Below are 17173 nucleotides of genomic sequence, written 5' to 3'. Positions count from 1 at the left end.
GAGCCGATTATTGTAGGACTCTTCGTATTGGCAGCATGGTTTTAAAGGAGCTCCTTTAAATAGAGGCTTTTGAATGAGTAGTGAGATGATCGATAGATCTGCTACTTGACTTGACGGGGCTTGCGGCTTGGTATTACTCCTCCATAGATTCCTACTCGGCGAATATGCGCCTAAAAAAGAGAATGAGTTGTTCCCTGAAGTGGATACAAACTGCCTACAATAGACAGACGTAGAAGAAGGAAAAGGAGGCCTATGTCCAAAATTGGACAGCAAGGGCTGTATCGATAGATAGATGTATAACAAAATATTGAAATAATACCACTTAACTCATTGTGTACCACCAATGGTACTCAATGAGACAGATGTAGAAGGTTAGAAAAATAATTATAGATTTTGTTTCTCCACTCATGAGGGAATATTTTTTTCAGATTATATTGAGCAAAGAATCATATTGATGACTAACTCAGTTTGTAGACAAATTCAAAAATGCTAATATCAGAAATAAAAATGTATTTTTTGTCCCATTGTGTACCTACTACCCTCCCCTACATTACATGAACATTTGGCCACGAAAAACCTATCTGGGCGACGGATGCCACGTTTGCTCATTGTTGGCAAATATCAGACGTCTGTGTTGGAATTGGATAATTTTTTGGGTATAATAAAATAGTCTGAAACTATTCTTGTGGCATTTATATGATATCTACTTTATTTAATGAAAATAAACCAGTTTTATTTGGAAATACGTTATATTTCAGGATATAAGCGTAATCACAAGAATATTTTTCGCTGAATATGATAAAACGTGATCCGAAGGATGTTTTTGGGCGATAATGGAACACGGGTCGATTTGCAGATACTGGAGACGACAGAGAAACAATTAAATTAGTGGTGAAAAAGTGGACGACGGACAAAACCATCCAATAGGTGTAGGAAAGGTCATGACAAATGATTTTTAAGCTGCCAAAATTATTATTTACATTCATTACTTAGAAATAACTGGAGTGTATTATGCAGCTATATTCGATTTTTTAAAAGCCGATTTTAACCCACAAAAATTTCGATCCATGAGTACAACGCATCCTATCATAAGGCGGCTGTCACAGATAAGGTTTCACCAAAAGATTTAGCCCCGTGAGACTTTTTCTATTTCCAAACTTTACGAATGACGCCGTTTTGCAACAATAACCAGAACTTCACATTATTTTGAACAGTCAAAGAAAACTACTTTTCTAAACGGATATAAAAAGTTTTTATTAAGTGAAAAAGAGGTTATGTCTAAAAATTATTAGAAAAATAATACAAATTTGTTGTCTTACTTAGGCTAGATCAATGTCAAATCACCGCAAAAAATAGCTTAAATTACTTTAAATAAATATTTAAACTAAAACTCCTCAATCTTCTTCACGAGAGCCCATATTTCTATAGGACGGATATTAGGAATAGGGATTTTGGATCGAGCGTGGACAGGGCTATAAAATAAAAAAACAAAATTAGAATAAATTATTTAATCGAACCATCATTACCATTTCGCCCTTTTACCCCAGTCTTTCGGCGTCCAATGTAAACATTTTGGGTCTATTCTAATTTTCCTACTCTCCATGGCTTTCTGTTGGCTTTGTATCGTTTCTTTTCCTAAGGTAATTATGTACTGTCCTTTATAGTAGTTGATGAGATTTAAATTTTGTAACGTGGATATTACATCCTCTTTCTTTATACTAGTCAGCTCACAAATTTCACTGGAAATAACAAACAAGATAAGTTAAATTAAAAAGTTGTTTGAAAATATTTACGTGACTCACTTTATTGTAATTTGAGGTTTTTCATTTTCTCCTACTGGCTTCATGGAAAGTAAAATTTCCAATATTGTTTGTGCCCAATAACTACGATAAGATAACAGTCCCAAATCTGATAGGGGTTTCTCCGGAGAGCCGGTTTTACCCTCAAATTTAGATAATTCGTAACCTAAAACATAACATACCACATTACTTACGTCATAAATACTCTTAAGTGTAAAACTCAACATTACGTTAACTTTTGTTCATTCTAAAGCAGGGCGCACACACGCTTTCGATTATAGTGGGGACTAAGGACTATCTTATTCTTACTTCTTCTCTTCTTAACATGCCATACACCAAAGTGCGTAGGCGACTATCTCATTACTAGAATTATGTTCTTGGCGGCGTGACACAGCTCGCCTGTATGTGTATTCCTGTCCATTCTTTAATATTCCTTAACCAGGATCTATGTCTATGCCAAAAACCGCTATTTTTGCACTTTTAGGTTAGGGTATCTCAGAAACCAGAGCCAATTTGACAATTTGGAGCTCAGATTCGGATTCAGCGCACAAAAAACCTTCTGAGAAGTACAATTATTCTGATCCCTGTGTCCGAATATTTGTCAAATTTTGAACATAATCATAGCTTTGTAGGTTTTTTATCTAAGAAATTTTCAAATGCAATATCGCAGCGAAAAACGAAGATATCTCAGTAAATTCAACGTCATTTAAAAGATGGAGACATACTTTAAGATAGTTATAACAGTTTCTGGGAGAAAAATTATACTAGGATGGTACATAACCTCAAAAACGGCCAAAAAACCACTACTTTCGCATTTTCAGTTAGGCTATCTCAGAAACCAAGGCCAATTTGGAGCTCAAATTCGGATTCAGAGCACAAAACACCTTCTGAGAAGTATATTTTGATTCCTGGGTCCGAATATTGGTCAAATTTTCAACACAATTATATGGTTTGTAGGTTTTTTGATCTAAGCAATTTTAAAATGCAATATCGCAGCGAAAAAGAAGATATCTGAGTAAATTCAACGGCATTTAAAAGATTGAGACATACTTTAAGATAGTTATAACAGTTTCTGGGAGAAAAATTATACTAGGATGCTACATAACCCCAAAAACGGTAAAAATCGGTATTTTTGGCAATTTTTGCACTTTTAGGTTAGAATATCTCAGAAATTTTGTCGGCCTGTGTTGTCTAGATTTTATTCAGACGGATAATTAATATTTGAACTTTCTGCGGGTGCCAAACTAATTTATCAAGCCTCTCTTACTTGTATAACTTATACTCTAGTGGCATTTCTAATAAGAAACATAAATTAAAAATAATACTTACTAAATTCAATAAGAAGTTTTCCATAACCTTTCCTTTGATAAGGCGGCATAGTAAGAATACAGGCTACGTTATAGTCCTCCGTAGATTCCTTCTCTTTCGAGAAATATCCTACTATGTGAAAACCACGGTTATCAAAAACTGTCATTACGTAAAATAAAAACGGATCTGTGTCGTAGTACAGCGTTTTATGGTCTAAAAATAATTTCGCTAATAAACATAAATTTTGGGCGTAGACTTTGTTTTTCCTTCCGTCTATTTCAAAAAATGATATATTGTCTTTTCGGTATATTTCATTTCCGGGCGGATGTCGCAAGTTACATTTGGCTAGATGTCGTTCGAGACATTTTCGGCTTTTCCTATATTTTAAACAGAATTCACATATATAAATACATTCTATGTTCACCATTTCCTAAAACAAAACGTTAATTAATATGAAAGACAATATTATATAAACTTTTGCAAAACTTAATAATAAAACTACCACTGTTAGACGTGTGTAAAATGGCTCCGATATTTTACTCGATTACTGAGTGTGCGAATTGAATAGGACTTTTGATCACAAAATAATGTCAGCCATTTTGTTCGTACAGTTTATGATAAACAAATATGTTAGGTTAAGAGGGAAAGATGCTGTAAGTTGAAGGAAGAAAAGTAAGTTAGGCTGTATGAGTTAGTTTATGTCAGTCAGACTGTGGGGAAGGAGGAAATGCCAGGCTCGGAGTGATGCCGTACTAGGAGCGATGGGGATGGGGCTCTTCCACGCGCTACCTGGAACGGGGTTCCCCTAAAAAAAAAAACAGTTTCTCTGACCAAAAACAGGGGACACAGGCAATCTCCTTGCTGACAATCTTTGGATAAATGAAGGCATGCTGGATGACAGAGGAAGGTCTGGTTTAGCAGGTAGACGTTCGGCATAGACTCGGCGATGAGAAGGAGTTTTACAGTACCTCGGAAACTATCGCCGGGAGTACGAAGAACGAATGCTACACTAACTCAGGAGCAGGTATGAATATAAGTCCCTACTCGAAAAATTACAAGTTGGCATTTTCCATTCCGACAGTTCGGATATGTAGAAATAATTTGTCGAGCAAGGACTCATCTAACTGGTTAGTAATCCAATTTCATCGACCTATTGCCGTAGAATTTAATACTTTCAAGTATGGTTTCATCGATGTAAACCCAACTACTGTTTGGTTTAACGATTATTTACGCAAGTGCTACAAAAGATCACTGATCTAACTAGTCCGAAAACGTTCTGAACTTTAAAATTTAATTTTAAATAAATATACCACTCATAACAAAAGTGTTTTACTTCGATTGTCGAATTTTTTAACTATGTGATATACAGCCAACTCCCGGGAATTATCCCTTTTTTAAGTCAATTATTATCTCAGTGCGGGATCTATTAAAGACAATCAAATAATCATACTTACTTGTGGGTATGGAGCAAAATACCAAGGTTTTATCCTATGCCTTCCTAATTCTATTAATTCTATATTCTTCATCCTAGTGACAATATCGTCGTGGTGGGAAACCATGCTTCCTGATTGTCTTGGTCCTGCAACAACAGCCTGAGGAGCATCTTGGGAATCTTCATTTTCTAACGAAGGACCTTTCCTTTTTCTGTTGATACGTTTTTGTAAAGCAGCCGCTAATACAGCGTTGCCATTAAGTAATTCTACGTTGTTGACGGGGGAACAGGGTCTGGAAATAGCACCACTTCCCCCACCACCACCACCGCCGCCGCCGCCCACACCGCCACCGCCTCCAATACTGACCCCACCACCGCCTGCTAAAGATATAAAATAAGTATTAGAAATCGATTAATTCAAAAGTGAAATCAATTTAACGGAGAAAATGGTGCAAAAACGAAAATATACCAGTACATAACATGTAAAATAAACTGAAACCAGCTGTGACTTATACTTACCCCCAATTTGTACTTTTTTAGGTGTAGATACTCCTGTGTTACTTCCTCCTGCATCTTTTCTAGGAAAATGTACTTTTCTTGTATCAAGAGATTCTTCCGTAACCCACTCGTCTAAACGTTTATTAACTGCAAATAAAACAAGCCAGTGTTTAAGAAAAGTAAAAAATGTAAAAAGAAAAAGTATTTAAGAAAACCCTAATGGAGACAACAGAAGGTATTATTGTTAATGGTGTAACCATAAACAATATTACTGCTATATTTTTCCAGCGCTACTGTATGGAGTGGAAGCATGGACCCTAAGTGAGGCGATACTTAAACGATTAGAAGCCTTTAAGATGTGGTTATATGGACGACTACTACGGATAAACTGGGTCGACAGAGTTAGAAATGAGGAGGTCCTTAGATACCTGAACCAAACAACACAATTGGTCAATATAATAAAGAGATGCAAGCTGGAATACTTAGGTTACATTATGAGACCCCGAAAAATATGAACTTTTACATCTGATCATTCAAGGAAAGATCCAAGGTAAATGTTGTCCTGGTAAAAGAACATCATGGCTGAAAAATCTAAGATTATGGTATGGGGAATCGACTACATCATTATTTAGAGCTGCTGTCAATAAAGTCACGACAGCAAATATGGTAACCATAAGGTCATGGAATTAGAAGAAGAAAAAAATGTACATCACTAAATATATTTGGAATCAACAACGATTATCAGATTGGAAATACTTTATTGAAGTTTCAGGAAATACTCCCTCTATAACGAACACGGTTATTACGAGGTTTCGCTTATAACGAGATAGATTAGATGTCCCGTGAAATTTCTATTGAACTATAACCCTCTATAGCGAGGCAAATTTGGTTATAATGAGAGAAAATAAGATTCAAAAACGTGTTTTTTACGTTTTTGGCCCGGTCGTGGCTATAAATAAACACGTTTTTAAACAGCCCCTCAATAAACTTAACTGCCGACCGCAATAAACTTCTTTGCAATGAATAAATACAACTGTTTCACATCTTTAGAAAATATGATAGATAGAATGATACTGGATAATTTAAAGCAGTCAACAATGACAGACTTCTTAAAATTGCAGAAGCAATAGTTTATGTTATCCTTGAAAATACGCTTTATACATTATGTAGTTGGAAAAAAATTTAAGTACAGATTTTTTGTTTTAATGTATATCATTAACAATAAAATTAAATAACTTTTTTTCGAAAACGCCATTCAAACAATATTTATTAGCATCATATTGCTCCGAATGGCTTCACTATAGGAAGTTATTGGTTTAGAAAACTACATATTCATATGTATGCACAGTAATCAGACTCAGTTTGGATCAGAATAAATTTCTGAGGGTAGCAGCCTATAAGAGTGGATACAGGAGAGAGGAATACAACTATCAGTGGGTAAGAGATAGTCTTAACTTACCAACACTTGAGTCAAGGAGGACATTGTTAGATTTATGTTTCTTACACAAAGTTATCAATGCTTTTATAGATTGTCCTCAACTCTTATCGCTTGTTAGTCTTAAAGTTCCTAGTAGAAGCAACAGACAATCAGAAATCTTTTCAGTGCCATTTCACCACACTAATTATGGTATCAATGAACCAACTACACGATTGGTCCGGAGTGCTAATAGCCTACCAAGACAAATGAATATTTTTGACTCCAAAATTAGTTTGTTTAAAAAACAACTAAAAAGTATCTTACAATAAGTTTGTTGTACATCTATATTGTTCTTATATGTTTGTATTATTCTGAGGTGTTTGTTATTTTAATAATTTATTGTTGTTAAGGTGTAACTTTGTAAAACTTGTGATTGTTATTTTAATAATTTATTGATTGTAAGATGTAACTTTGTAAAAATTGTAAGTAAATGGATGCTGTATATAAATAAATAAATAATATTGTTGTCTGATATAACGAGATCGGCTTATAACGAGGTAATTACTCTGCCATTTCAGTTTTCATTATAGAGGGAGTCTACTGTATATATTCATAGATTAGAACGGTTTATGATATTTACAGAGAATTTCATTAGAAAGTTCAGGTTGCTTTTCTGAGATGCCCAATTTTAGACATTGGGGGATGCCTGTGAGGATGTATTGATATCTAGTTAGCATAGTATGGTCCTGTAAATAAATAAAATATGTATTGAATTACCATAGCAAAATGTTTAGAGAAGAGTTTGAAGAAGTTTAAAAAAATGGCTGTCAACTGAAATTGTCGAAAACTGAATTATGTTGAAAACTGAAATAATATGCCATCATTAAGTACCTGCATTTGAAGGGATTAAGAGGTAAGCAGAATTACGGAGATATGCTTAATACCATTGGGATCAATGTCATTCGTATAAACCATGAAAAATTGGATTGCAAGCTTCAAAAGAAGTAAGGAGACCTTACATGAGATACATAATTGTTTCAGACCATTGAATTAGGCTAAAACGAATATCTAAAACACTGAATATTTCATGTGAATGCCTCCACTATATAGTTCACATCGATTTGGATATATATATCTCCAAATCTTATATATAAATAAACTTTATAATAAGATATATAAGATGGAGATATAAGATATAAATATCTTATATCTCCAAATGTAAAAATATTGGCTAGAAGTGTGCAAAGGTTTATTTCTATGACCCAGAAATAAAGCAGTAATCAATGAAATGAAAACACTCTGAAAAAATCTGCTGGAGAAGCTCTTAATTCAGTTTTTTTGGTATTGCCAAGGACTAATCATGATTGATTTTCTGGATAAGGATAGAACAATAACTGGAAATTACGCTTCAATGTTAGTGAATATCCTATGAGAAAAAGTTATGGTAAGTAGACACAGAAAGTAGACCAAGGTATCTTGTTCTTGTAGAACAATGTCCCTTCACAAAGAGTGCACGTTGATATTTTGTGATTTAGGGTTTGAATTACTGGAATATCGCCCTTATTTAGCATACTTGCAAAGGGTCATATTTTTTTTCTAAATAAAGATGTTATAAAGATGTTTGCAGAACAAGACAATATTTTGTTGAATGTATGAAAGCATTGCAGATTCGTTTTAAAAAATGTATCGAATTAAGAGGAGAGTATGCTGAATAATAAAAAACATTGACTTTCAAAATCATTTCTTCTATAGTAGGCTAAGAATTTTTCATTACATCTTTGTAATGTTAAAATTTCATCGATTACTTTTCAAACTTAAAGGCACTGCCCTTTGTCAAAACTAGGGATGACTTATAATAAGAATCTAAAGATTAAAGATAACTTTTAAGGAAATTCTACAAGTAAACTAAGTTCCTGTAGCTGGCTGTATACCATGTATCACAAAAAATTTTATGTAAAAATCCTTTATAAAAGGTATATAAATTAAAAACCCAAACGGGCTATGTAATGAAGACAAAACATTTTCGGAATCCAAGTTCCATCATCAGTGTCTAGGTGTACATGTTTTGAGCCACTAAATATCAGGGTAAAAACCCGTTAAAAGTTCTATGTTACAATTTAGTTTACATTATTTGGTATTATATTTTAGGATGTTAAATTGGGTTTTGTGTTTGGGTTTTTAATTTATATACCTTTCATAAAGGATTTTTACATAAAAATTTTTCTTAAGAAAATGTACTAACTAGTACAGTTAGTAAAAATTAGTTAAAAACTCTTACTTACAATCAACATAATGTACATAATAACATTTGGACCCAGGAGCATCCTTAATACTGATGATTTCAGCTAAAGCTAAAAAGTTTTTATCATTAATTATGAGTATCCAGCAAGGTTGATTGATTAAACTTACGCCAATCATTTGTTCCAGTCATATGAACTGGAAGTCTGCATCCTTCCACAAGTGACGACTAAAAATAATGTGTACATTAATAAAAGGACAATCTATATATCAAGCTGAAAAGTATTGACTTCAATAAATAAAAAAAAACTAAAAACTAACAAAATTTATAATTCTATAACAGGAGGAACTCAAATAGAATAAATTGATAGGTCTGTCTCATGTAATTAATATTTCATCTGAGATACTACAAGGTTGTGGTCCTGTACTTTTTGCTTTTCTCTTTATTGATAGAACCACACTAATCTCTTGTACTCAATTAATTTATTTAGTATTTAATATATAATACAATTAATATTAAAACTGAAATTACATCTACGATCGTGAAGGTCCTTGGTTTTGTTAAGAGCTCTACAGAAACATTTGCAATATTTACTTTCAAGTGATTGTTCTGCTCCCTACTAAGACCCACTCTGAAATATTGTTCTGTTGTTTTGTCCCTTTTTTTAATTGCTATGTTCATCAATTAGAAAAAAGAATTGCAGTTTTTAGATAAATCTATAGCAGGGAGCAATATTACATGAGTGGATTAATAGCAAAATACTGTCCTACTTTATAAGCAAGAAGAATATTAAATGATGTGTTTTTTGCACAGGGTTAATAATGCTGCTATTGTTTGCCAGAAATTTTTGGTGAAGATAATGTTTCCATTCAGAAACAGGTAGTCTGACATCTTCTTTTTACCTTCCCATGGTAATAATTGGGGCACAAATGAACCTTTCTCTCTTAGTATGTAAAGGATTTACTTCAGGAAACCATTTTTTTTTTGTTTTATTTTGTTAGAAATTTTTAACTGTTGATCTAGTCTAAGAGTAAATAACTGTTGATGAATTTTGTAATAACTTTACAGGAAATTGTTTACCATTAATAATGATATTAAAGATAAGCCTCTCAAGCTCACAGTTTAGGTCCACCTTATCCTTTTTTTTTAGCTACTGTTAGTAGTTTTGGATTGTAACTCTATATATACCAATTTACCATTTACATTTTGGTTTTCTTTATTTTAACTATTTTTAACTATTTTTTGGATCTTTCCAATCTAGCCTTTGAGTTAACACTCTCATTATTGAGTGGTTCAAATTTAATTCCACTTATTTTCTACAATAGATTTATGGACACTTTCTACTTTTTATCCCACACCTGCAGGTTATTATTTTCTATTTTATTGACATTTAGGTTTCTAAATATAACATTAGATTTCAGGATTCTTTCTAGCCCCTGTTTATTTTATATTTCAGTAGGTCCGATTTACCAACTGTATACATATTTATTCTAATTATAAGAGAAAATGTACCACAGCCATACTGTTTAACAACATGTCATTTATACAAAATTCAAAATAACATTTTTTGATCCTTATCTTTAGTTAAAGACTTTTTTTAAGAGGGTTTGTAGGACAGTTAAAAAACAAACAAATTGATAAATTTACATAATTTCTTGTTTAAAGACATTCCGAATACAGCATATTTTAGTACGTTTTTTATTTATATTTTGGTCTTCCAACTGGGAGTGACAATAGACCTGCATTGGCCTATACTATACATGTAATCTGTGGCTACCCATATATTTTAGTTACCACAAACCCTGCCAATCTGAATAGGTTTCACTTGACTTTTGTAACAATATCTTTCATGTTATTTGTTTTGACATTACATGTAATGACCGAGAAAATTCAGCTTAATTTCAGACATATTTGACAGCCTAGGCCAAAGGATACACTGTAATGAGACCTAGGAGCTGAGCTATTCAACTAACTGAGAAATTGTTAGTAATTTGTTTATATAATTGTGGGAATAGACTTCATATTTCTGTTTTCTGATCAAATGGTTGTTGATCTTACAATAATATTACAATTTCTGATTTCATATCTTAATATTTCTATAGTGGCTTTCAAAAACTAGAAAGTTACAATATTACCTACAATGACGGCAGTATTTTTTAAACACATAATTTTCTTTGTTTTAGCAGCTACAAATTAACCAACAGTATTTTTCCAGGGTGTCTTTTGGTACAGCTAAAAGTGAGGTTATGAATATTTTGAGCTACACAAAAATATATAGTTTTGCTAAATATGAACCAATAGTTCACAATATGCTATATTAATATATTTTGCTTTTTATTGTACATGTTTTATGCTATTGATTAGTCATCAACAAGATCAACAGATATTTTTATTTCTGGTTTATATTCATTCTACTCCATTTTTTCATATTTTATCCAGAAACTTATTGAACCAAGATACTCAATGTTAACTTTACAATTTACTTGAATCAAAATGTATTTTGCCAATTGATCTTTTCATTTTTAAATCAGTGCCATGATACTAACTAAAAATACTTATTCCATTCCTGATCTTATTAAAACCAAATTTTTTTTTGGTAGGCAGCTTAGTATACTAAAATTTATGAGTTTCTTCTATTTTCATTAAACTCCATACAATGCATTATGTTTTTAATGCTTCAATGTTACCCCCATTAAAACTGGTGAAGTTTGTAAGATGTAAGAATTGGATAATATATTAAGTAGTCTTTTATATTCTTACTATATTATTTAAGATAAATCAAATTTAAGTTCTAAACAAAATATCTCAGAATTTGAGAGTTGTCTTCATTGATTCAAAAAATCATAAAATGTTGACTGAAAAACATTACCGAATCAATGATAATTACACTCTTAGATAAACAGACTGTTTACTAAACAAAAGTAGTAAAATGTTCGCCAAATTAAAGAGCTATCATATCCAAAACATAAATTTGAGACTCAACAATTCCTGCATTTTGTACTTACTACCGAGTCACAAATTGTACTATCGTCCATATCATCCATTTCGAGTTTCATGTGTAAAACGTTGGAATGTTAATTTTAAATAAAAAAAATACCATAAAATGTTTTCAATAAATGGCTTTTATTGTTTTCTTTTAATATTTTTAAAAGCCGAACACAAGTTTCTATTTTTAAATGTCAAATATAAGTCATTTGTCAATGTGATAGGTGACAAAATGTGACTAAATAGGCACGTGCACTCTACGAGTACTATTTCAGCATACAGTTTATGAATACTGATTTTAAACATTTTTTGAAATAATTTTCAAAATACATTATTATTTGCAAAATCTACAATTAATTTGCCTTTTCTGCGTTCATTTTAGCCAGGCCTAGTCTTAGGAACAGGAAAGGTTTAAACAAATAACCAAAGAATTAATTAATTTAAGAAGGCATGTAAAATTGTTTTTTTGTGAATTTTCTTCAAATATTAAATTTTTTTGCCAAAATAATAGATTGGGTTTTTTTTGACGTTGCTAATTTCGGATATGAATTAACTTCAGTTTTAAGGTGAAATCAAGAATCTATTTATAATTTGTGGTTAAAGCATAAAGTGTCCAATACGATATTTGTAATTTTTGCACGAATTTACAATCTTTTGTACAAAAGGTGCTTTTTAACACATCTGGCAACAATGGTAGGAGAAAGGGAACCAAAATTTGACGTAATTTCCTGTCTTCGAGCTACCCAACCTTTTGATTGGTTATTTTTGACATGAATGTAGCGAAAACCAATCAAAATTGCCGGTGTCATCGAATGTATACGAATATATCCGACAAATCTTGACAAATAAGTTTCCTTCCAAACGAGTTCCGTTTTTCGTTTCTTTCTTTCGTTGACAGCCAAAGAAGAAGGAACTAAACGTGAGTATCAAGTTTATATTATATTAGTTTTTTTTATTTAATATTTTGTTTATATCTGTAAATATTTAAAAATTTTGTTGTTTCCTTATTCAAGCAAAAGTATTCTTTCAGTATTCGTATATTACGACAAACAGAATGAATATTTTTATGTTTGCTAAAACACGTGGCTTGCATAATGGCGGACACTTTATACACCCATTTTAGAAAATATATAACCAATTTAGATAATAAATACCATCAAACTTAATTAAACGTAAAGTTAAATTTAAAAGTACTTTCCATAATTCTCTATTTTAATATGATGAATAACTTTATTCTTTCGCGGTTTCCACCAGAGAGAATCCTCAATGATGGCCTAGAATATCTGATATCTACAGAAATATAAATCAATAGTTGATAAATTTCTTTAAGTATTATTAATTGGACATCATCATTTATAGAATGGCGGACGCAGCTCCAGCCGGTGGACGCGGTGGATTCCGTGGAGGTTTTGGTGAGTATGGTTATAAAAATTTTTCGATTACTAGTATATAGATCAGTTCTTTTTCTTTATACGTTCTATTTTCAATTTTTGCCATTCAAATTATGTGCATTGTTTTTTAACCCATTCCGTGCTGACCACGTCAGTGATGTTATTAAAAACCTTGATATAATTCCTGTTTATTCTGTTTCTGATCCGAATTGCTAAAGTCTGGGTTACTCACTGCTTTTGTTCATCTATAAGCACATTTCTTGCAATGACAAATATCTTCATTTTCATGTATTAAATTGCAGGTGGTGGTGGCCGTGGAGGCGGTAGGGGTGGTCCCAGAGGGCGAGGTAGAGGTCGTGGCAGAGGACGTGGTCGTGGAAAGGAAGATCAAAAGGAATGGGTTCCAGTAACCAAGCTAGGGCGTTTAGTCAAAGATGGAAAGATCCGTTCTCTTGAAGAAATCTATCTGTTCTCTTTGCCAATCAAAGAATTTGAAATCATCGACCACTTCATTGGATCAGACTTGAACGATGAGGTAAATATTTTCTATTTAAGAAAGTATTTTGATTTAAGAAAATTACATGATGAATAATTTATTTCTTTCGCGGTTTCCACCAGAGGAACAATAGTTCTAATGATGGCCTGAAATAACTGACACATTACAAATTAAATTTTTATTTTCCAACTCTTTATATGGTCGCAACTACAATATTTGTATCTTATATAGGTATTGAAAATCATGCCTGTTCAGAAACAAACTCGTGCTGGTCAACGTACACGTTTTAAGGCTTTCGTTGCCATTGGAGACAGCAAAGGACACATTGGATTGGGTGTAAAATGCAGCAAGGAAGTAGCAACTGCCATCAGGGGTGCTATTATTTTAGCCAAACTATCAGTTGTGCCGGTACGAAGAGGATACTGGGGTAACAAAATTGGTCAGCCTCACACTGTACCTTGTAAGGTATGTATTTATCATTTTAGCTGTATAAATATAAAATACATCAAAAAAATTTTAGGTATGTTTCATTTTAGGTTTTTAAAATGTCAGGAAATGTAGCTGTATATAACTTGTTACAGAATATTAAAATACCACCAAATTATGAAAAGAATTTAAAGTTTGTTCATATGTTCTTAAAGTATAAGCCAGGAACAACAAACAAGAGACATAACGTTTTTAAAATATTAACCAATTATATAATAACACTTAATTTTAAGAGATCTCATATCTGTCATTATTGATTAAAATACTTGATAATAACTTTATGAAAAAACAGTTAACTGCAGTTTGCAAATGACATTTTAAGAACTATTTTTTGTTTAATATATCATGATGAATAACTTTTTTCTTTCGCGGTTTCCACCAGAGAAACTTGTTTCAATGATGGCTATGAAATTCTGAACATTCTAATTTATTTTGTTAATAACAAAATTTAATTAACCTCACAAATACTGATTTTCGTAATTTTCTTTGCAGGTAACTGGAAAATGTGGTTCTGTTACTGTGCGTTTGATCCCAGCTCCCCGTGGTACTGGAATCGTTTCTGCCCCTGTTCCTAAGAAACTTCTACAGATGGCTGGTATTGAAGATTGCTACACATCAGCTAGAGGTTCCACTGGTACTTTAGGTAACTTTGCCAAAGCTACATATGCAGCCATTGCAAAGACCTATGCCTACTTGACACCTGATTTGTGGAAGGATATGGCTTTAGCTAAGACACCATACCAAGAATTTGCTGATTACTTGGCTAAAAATCACCGTCCTATCACTGGACCAGCTCGTGCGGAAACTGCTTAAGTTCACGTGTTTTGTGATCTTTTGTATGTAAAATAAACAACAGCTTTAAACATTTTTGTATTATTTGATTATCCATGTACATCTATAGGCTTACAGTTAGTTGCCTATTATCCAATAAAAGTAAATCATACCTCCACTCATCATCTCAAAACTATTGGGTTCAGGATTCTCAAGGGTTGTAACAGTATGGTATATGTCTGGATTAAATGTAATTACTGTTAATATATTCTATAGTCAATTATAGTGACGCACCTGGGGGGTTAAAACCCCCACCATGGCTCTATTCAGACACTTAAAAAATTTTCGGAGTTCAAAATGGAGGTAGCATAAAAAACTTTCGCTGATTAACCAAAACATCCAACACAAAAATTTTAGGTGTGCCACTGATCCATTATGTATTTAAATTAGGCATCTCATATTCTAGTTTGTATTCGTTTGTCCTTTCTACTTTGACATGTAATTCAGTTAAGCTTTTTACTTTTCTTTGCATTTTTTTGTTCACTGCTGTAGAAAATCAAAGAATTTGATTTAGGAAAGACAATCTTTTTCTCGCTCAAAGCTTCTTTAGCTGAGTCATGTTTGCTTTAATTTTTGTCCAGCTTTCCTCAACTGCATCATCTTTGGATGAAATATGTGTTCTGCTATTTTTTTTTATATATGTTTTGTGCTTTGCTTGTGATGTCATCCCTACATATGACCGAGTGTTAACTAGTATTTATTTTACCCCTTCATTTGATCCTGCATAAGTTATTCCCACATATTTATATTTTGTTATTACCTTCAGCTCTTTTGTGGTGTTTCCATGACCCATGTATTGTTTTATCATAATTTTCTTCCAGCTTTGATCATCTTGGTCTTCTGCTAAAATTATTTAATAATTTGTAAACAAACTGCTGGAGATAGTCAATTTTTACTCTCATGTCTTCACATTTCTTACTACAGTTCTTTAGTGTTTGATCTATACAAAGTTTAAATAAGGTTGGTGATTGGTAGCATCCTTCGTAAAGTGATTTTATGGAGTCTTTATTGTCGAAATGAGTAAAATTTATCAATTTAGATATTGTGTGTGTACACAAATTAAAGGGTAAACGGTATCTGTGACGATAAATAAATCTGGTACTATCTTCTTTCTAATGAACTGGACTATGTAGGATCACTGGACTGATTGCACCGCGTATGTTTACACTGGGGGTGCTTTTTTTAACAAACTGGAGTATCTCGCACAACAGTTATACTAATACTGAGTGTGAATACGCCAAAAATAGCTTCGCGTCCCTTAACTCTGACTTCTCAGCGCATTTTCATGAAATGCGGCTCTGCTAACCAAGAGTTTTTAAAAATATGGATTCGCAAATGAAATATTTATTAAATAAAGGGTGATGGCATTCTGTAAAACAATCACCTAGACTGAGACCGGGTTTCCCTTCACAATCAGCTTACTTATATAATATTCTATTTTTCCGAATTTTGGCCAAAGAACATACTTTGCATCTTTTTCTCTTTGTTTCACCTTTTCAGATGTCACAATGGTGGTAGGTATATGTTCAGTAGTGGGATTGAGTCGTACGTCTTTATTTGCGTTATTTAGTAATTCACGAATTACTTCTAGTCTCAAATCTGATGGACGGAAAAAATGGAGCCCTAGTTTCTTATATCAGCGTAGTGTTTTTCTGGAGCATGGGTAGTACAGCATCTGCTGTATGCTAGGGGTGGTGTCTACATGACTGTATTAGTTTACGTATATAAGACATACACACTCGTTAATTAAAGAATTAAATATAAAATGAAAATAATAAAAAATACTTAATACAAAAATATGTGTGAACGGACGGAACATTCCCACCCACCAAAATGCATATTATTTGCATTATTATTAAATACATATATGGTAGGGGCATAGGTTCACCAAAGATTGCCCAAGTTCATCTTTCGCGGTTTGTAGAATAGTTGCGCTAGCAATACCATCGTAACCTAAAAATAAAGTTTTAATGCGACCCATTTGTCATTGTAAGAGAGGTTTGGTCTCATTACGAATTAGTATGAGTGTACCTATATTAGAATTATCCTCATTTTTATGCCACTTCGTGCGTTAATGAGTATGTAAATATTCTCTGCTCCATCTTCGTCAAAAGTCTGCACTTAATCGTTGCAGTAATTGCCAACGCCTATTTAAATGAACATGACTGTAATCCTGATCGGGAATTATCTTTAAAGGTTCTAGTGTCAGAAAATGTCCAGATATTAACACTGAAAAATGATTTGGATCAATACTGACAGTATTGATATAATTAATACAGTATTAATACTAA

The 17173-nt window shown here is 32.6% G+C and overlaps 2 protein-coding genes across 2 annotated transcripts; one reads left to right on the top strand and one right to left on the bottom strand.

The window, feature by feature from the left end:
• Window positions 1-1304: 1304 nt before the first annotated feature.
• Tip60 (Histone acetyltransferase Tip60) lies at window positions 1305-11879 on the bottom strand. Its single transcript, XM_072533851.1, has 9 exons — window positions 11699-11879; window positions 8864-8921; window positions 8737-8805; window positions 5059-5184; window positions 4562-4920; window positions 3129-3537; window positions 1803-1965; window positions 1527-1739; window positions 1305-1472 (listed from the first exon to the last, which is right to left on the bottom strand). Exons 1-9 carry the CDS (start codon window positions 11747-11749, stop codon window positions 1385-1387), a joined length of 1536 nt encoding a protein of 511 aa, XP_072389952.1. The 5' UTR covers window positions 11750-11879; the 3' UTR covers window positions 1305-1384.
• Window positions 11880-12493: 614 nt separating this feature from the next.
• LOC140444036 (small ribosomal subunit protein uS5) lies at window positions 12494-14918 on the top strand. Its single transcript, XM_072535624.1, has 5 exons — window positions 12494-12597; window positions 13038-13090; window positions 13372-13604; window positions 13797-14030; window positions 14544-14918. Exons 2-5 carry the CDS (start codon window positions 13039-13041, stop codon window positions 14862-14864), a joined length of 840 nt encoding a protein of 279 aa, XP_072391725.1. The 5' UTR covers window positions 12494-12597; window position 13038; the 3' UTR covers window positions 14865-14918.
• Window positions 14919-17173: the final 2255 nt, after the last annotated feature.

The sequence above is a fragment of the Diabrotica undecimpunctata genome, chromosome 6, assembly GCF_040954645.1.
Source record: "Diabrotica undecimpunctata isolate CICGRU chromosome 6, icDiaUnde3, whole genome shotgun sequence".
Lineage (NCBI taxonomy): Eukaryota > Metazoa > Arthropoda > Insecta > Coleoptera > Chrysomelidae > Diabrotica > Diabrotica undecimpunctata.
Note: the sequence above shows the minus strand (reverse complement) of the source record. Positions and strands in the feature narration are given on the sequence as shown.

Bases quoted from the DNA above. Each gene is read 5' to 3' on its own strand.
- Tip60 (XM_072533851.1), bottom strand. From the start codon at position 11,749: ATGAAACTCGAAATGGATGATATGGACGATAGTACAATTTGTGACTCG. The intron at 8,806-8,863 runs GTAAGTTTAATC...AAAACTTTTTAG, and splicing joins GACTGGAACAAATGATTGGC to CTTTAGCTGAAATCATCAGT. The intron at 1,473-1,526 runs GTAATGATGGTT...TTTATTTTATAG, and splicing joins TGGGGTAAAAGGGCGAAATG to CCCTGTCCACGCTCGATCCA.
- LOC140444036 (XM_072535624.1), top strand. From the start codon at position 13,039: ATGGCGGACGCAGCTCCAGCCGGTGGACGCGGTGGATTCCGTGGAGGT. The intron at 13,605-13,796 runs GTAAATATTTTC...TATCTTATATAG, and splicing joins GATCAGACTTGAACGATGAG to GTATTGAAAATCATGCCTGT. The intron at 14,031-14,543 runs GTATGTATTTAT...TTTTCTTTGCAG, and splicing joins CTCACACTGTACCTTGTAAG to GTAACTGGAAAATGTGGTTC.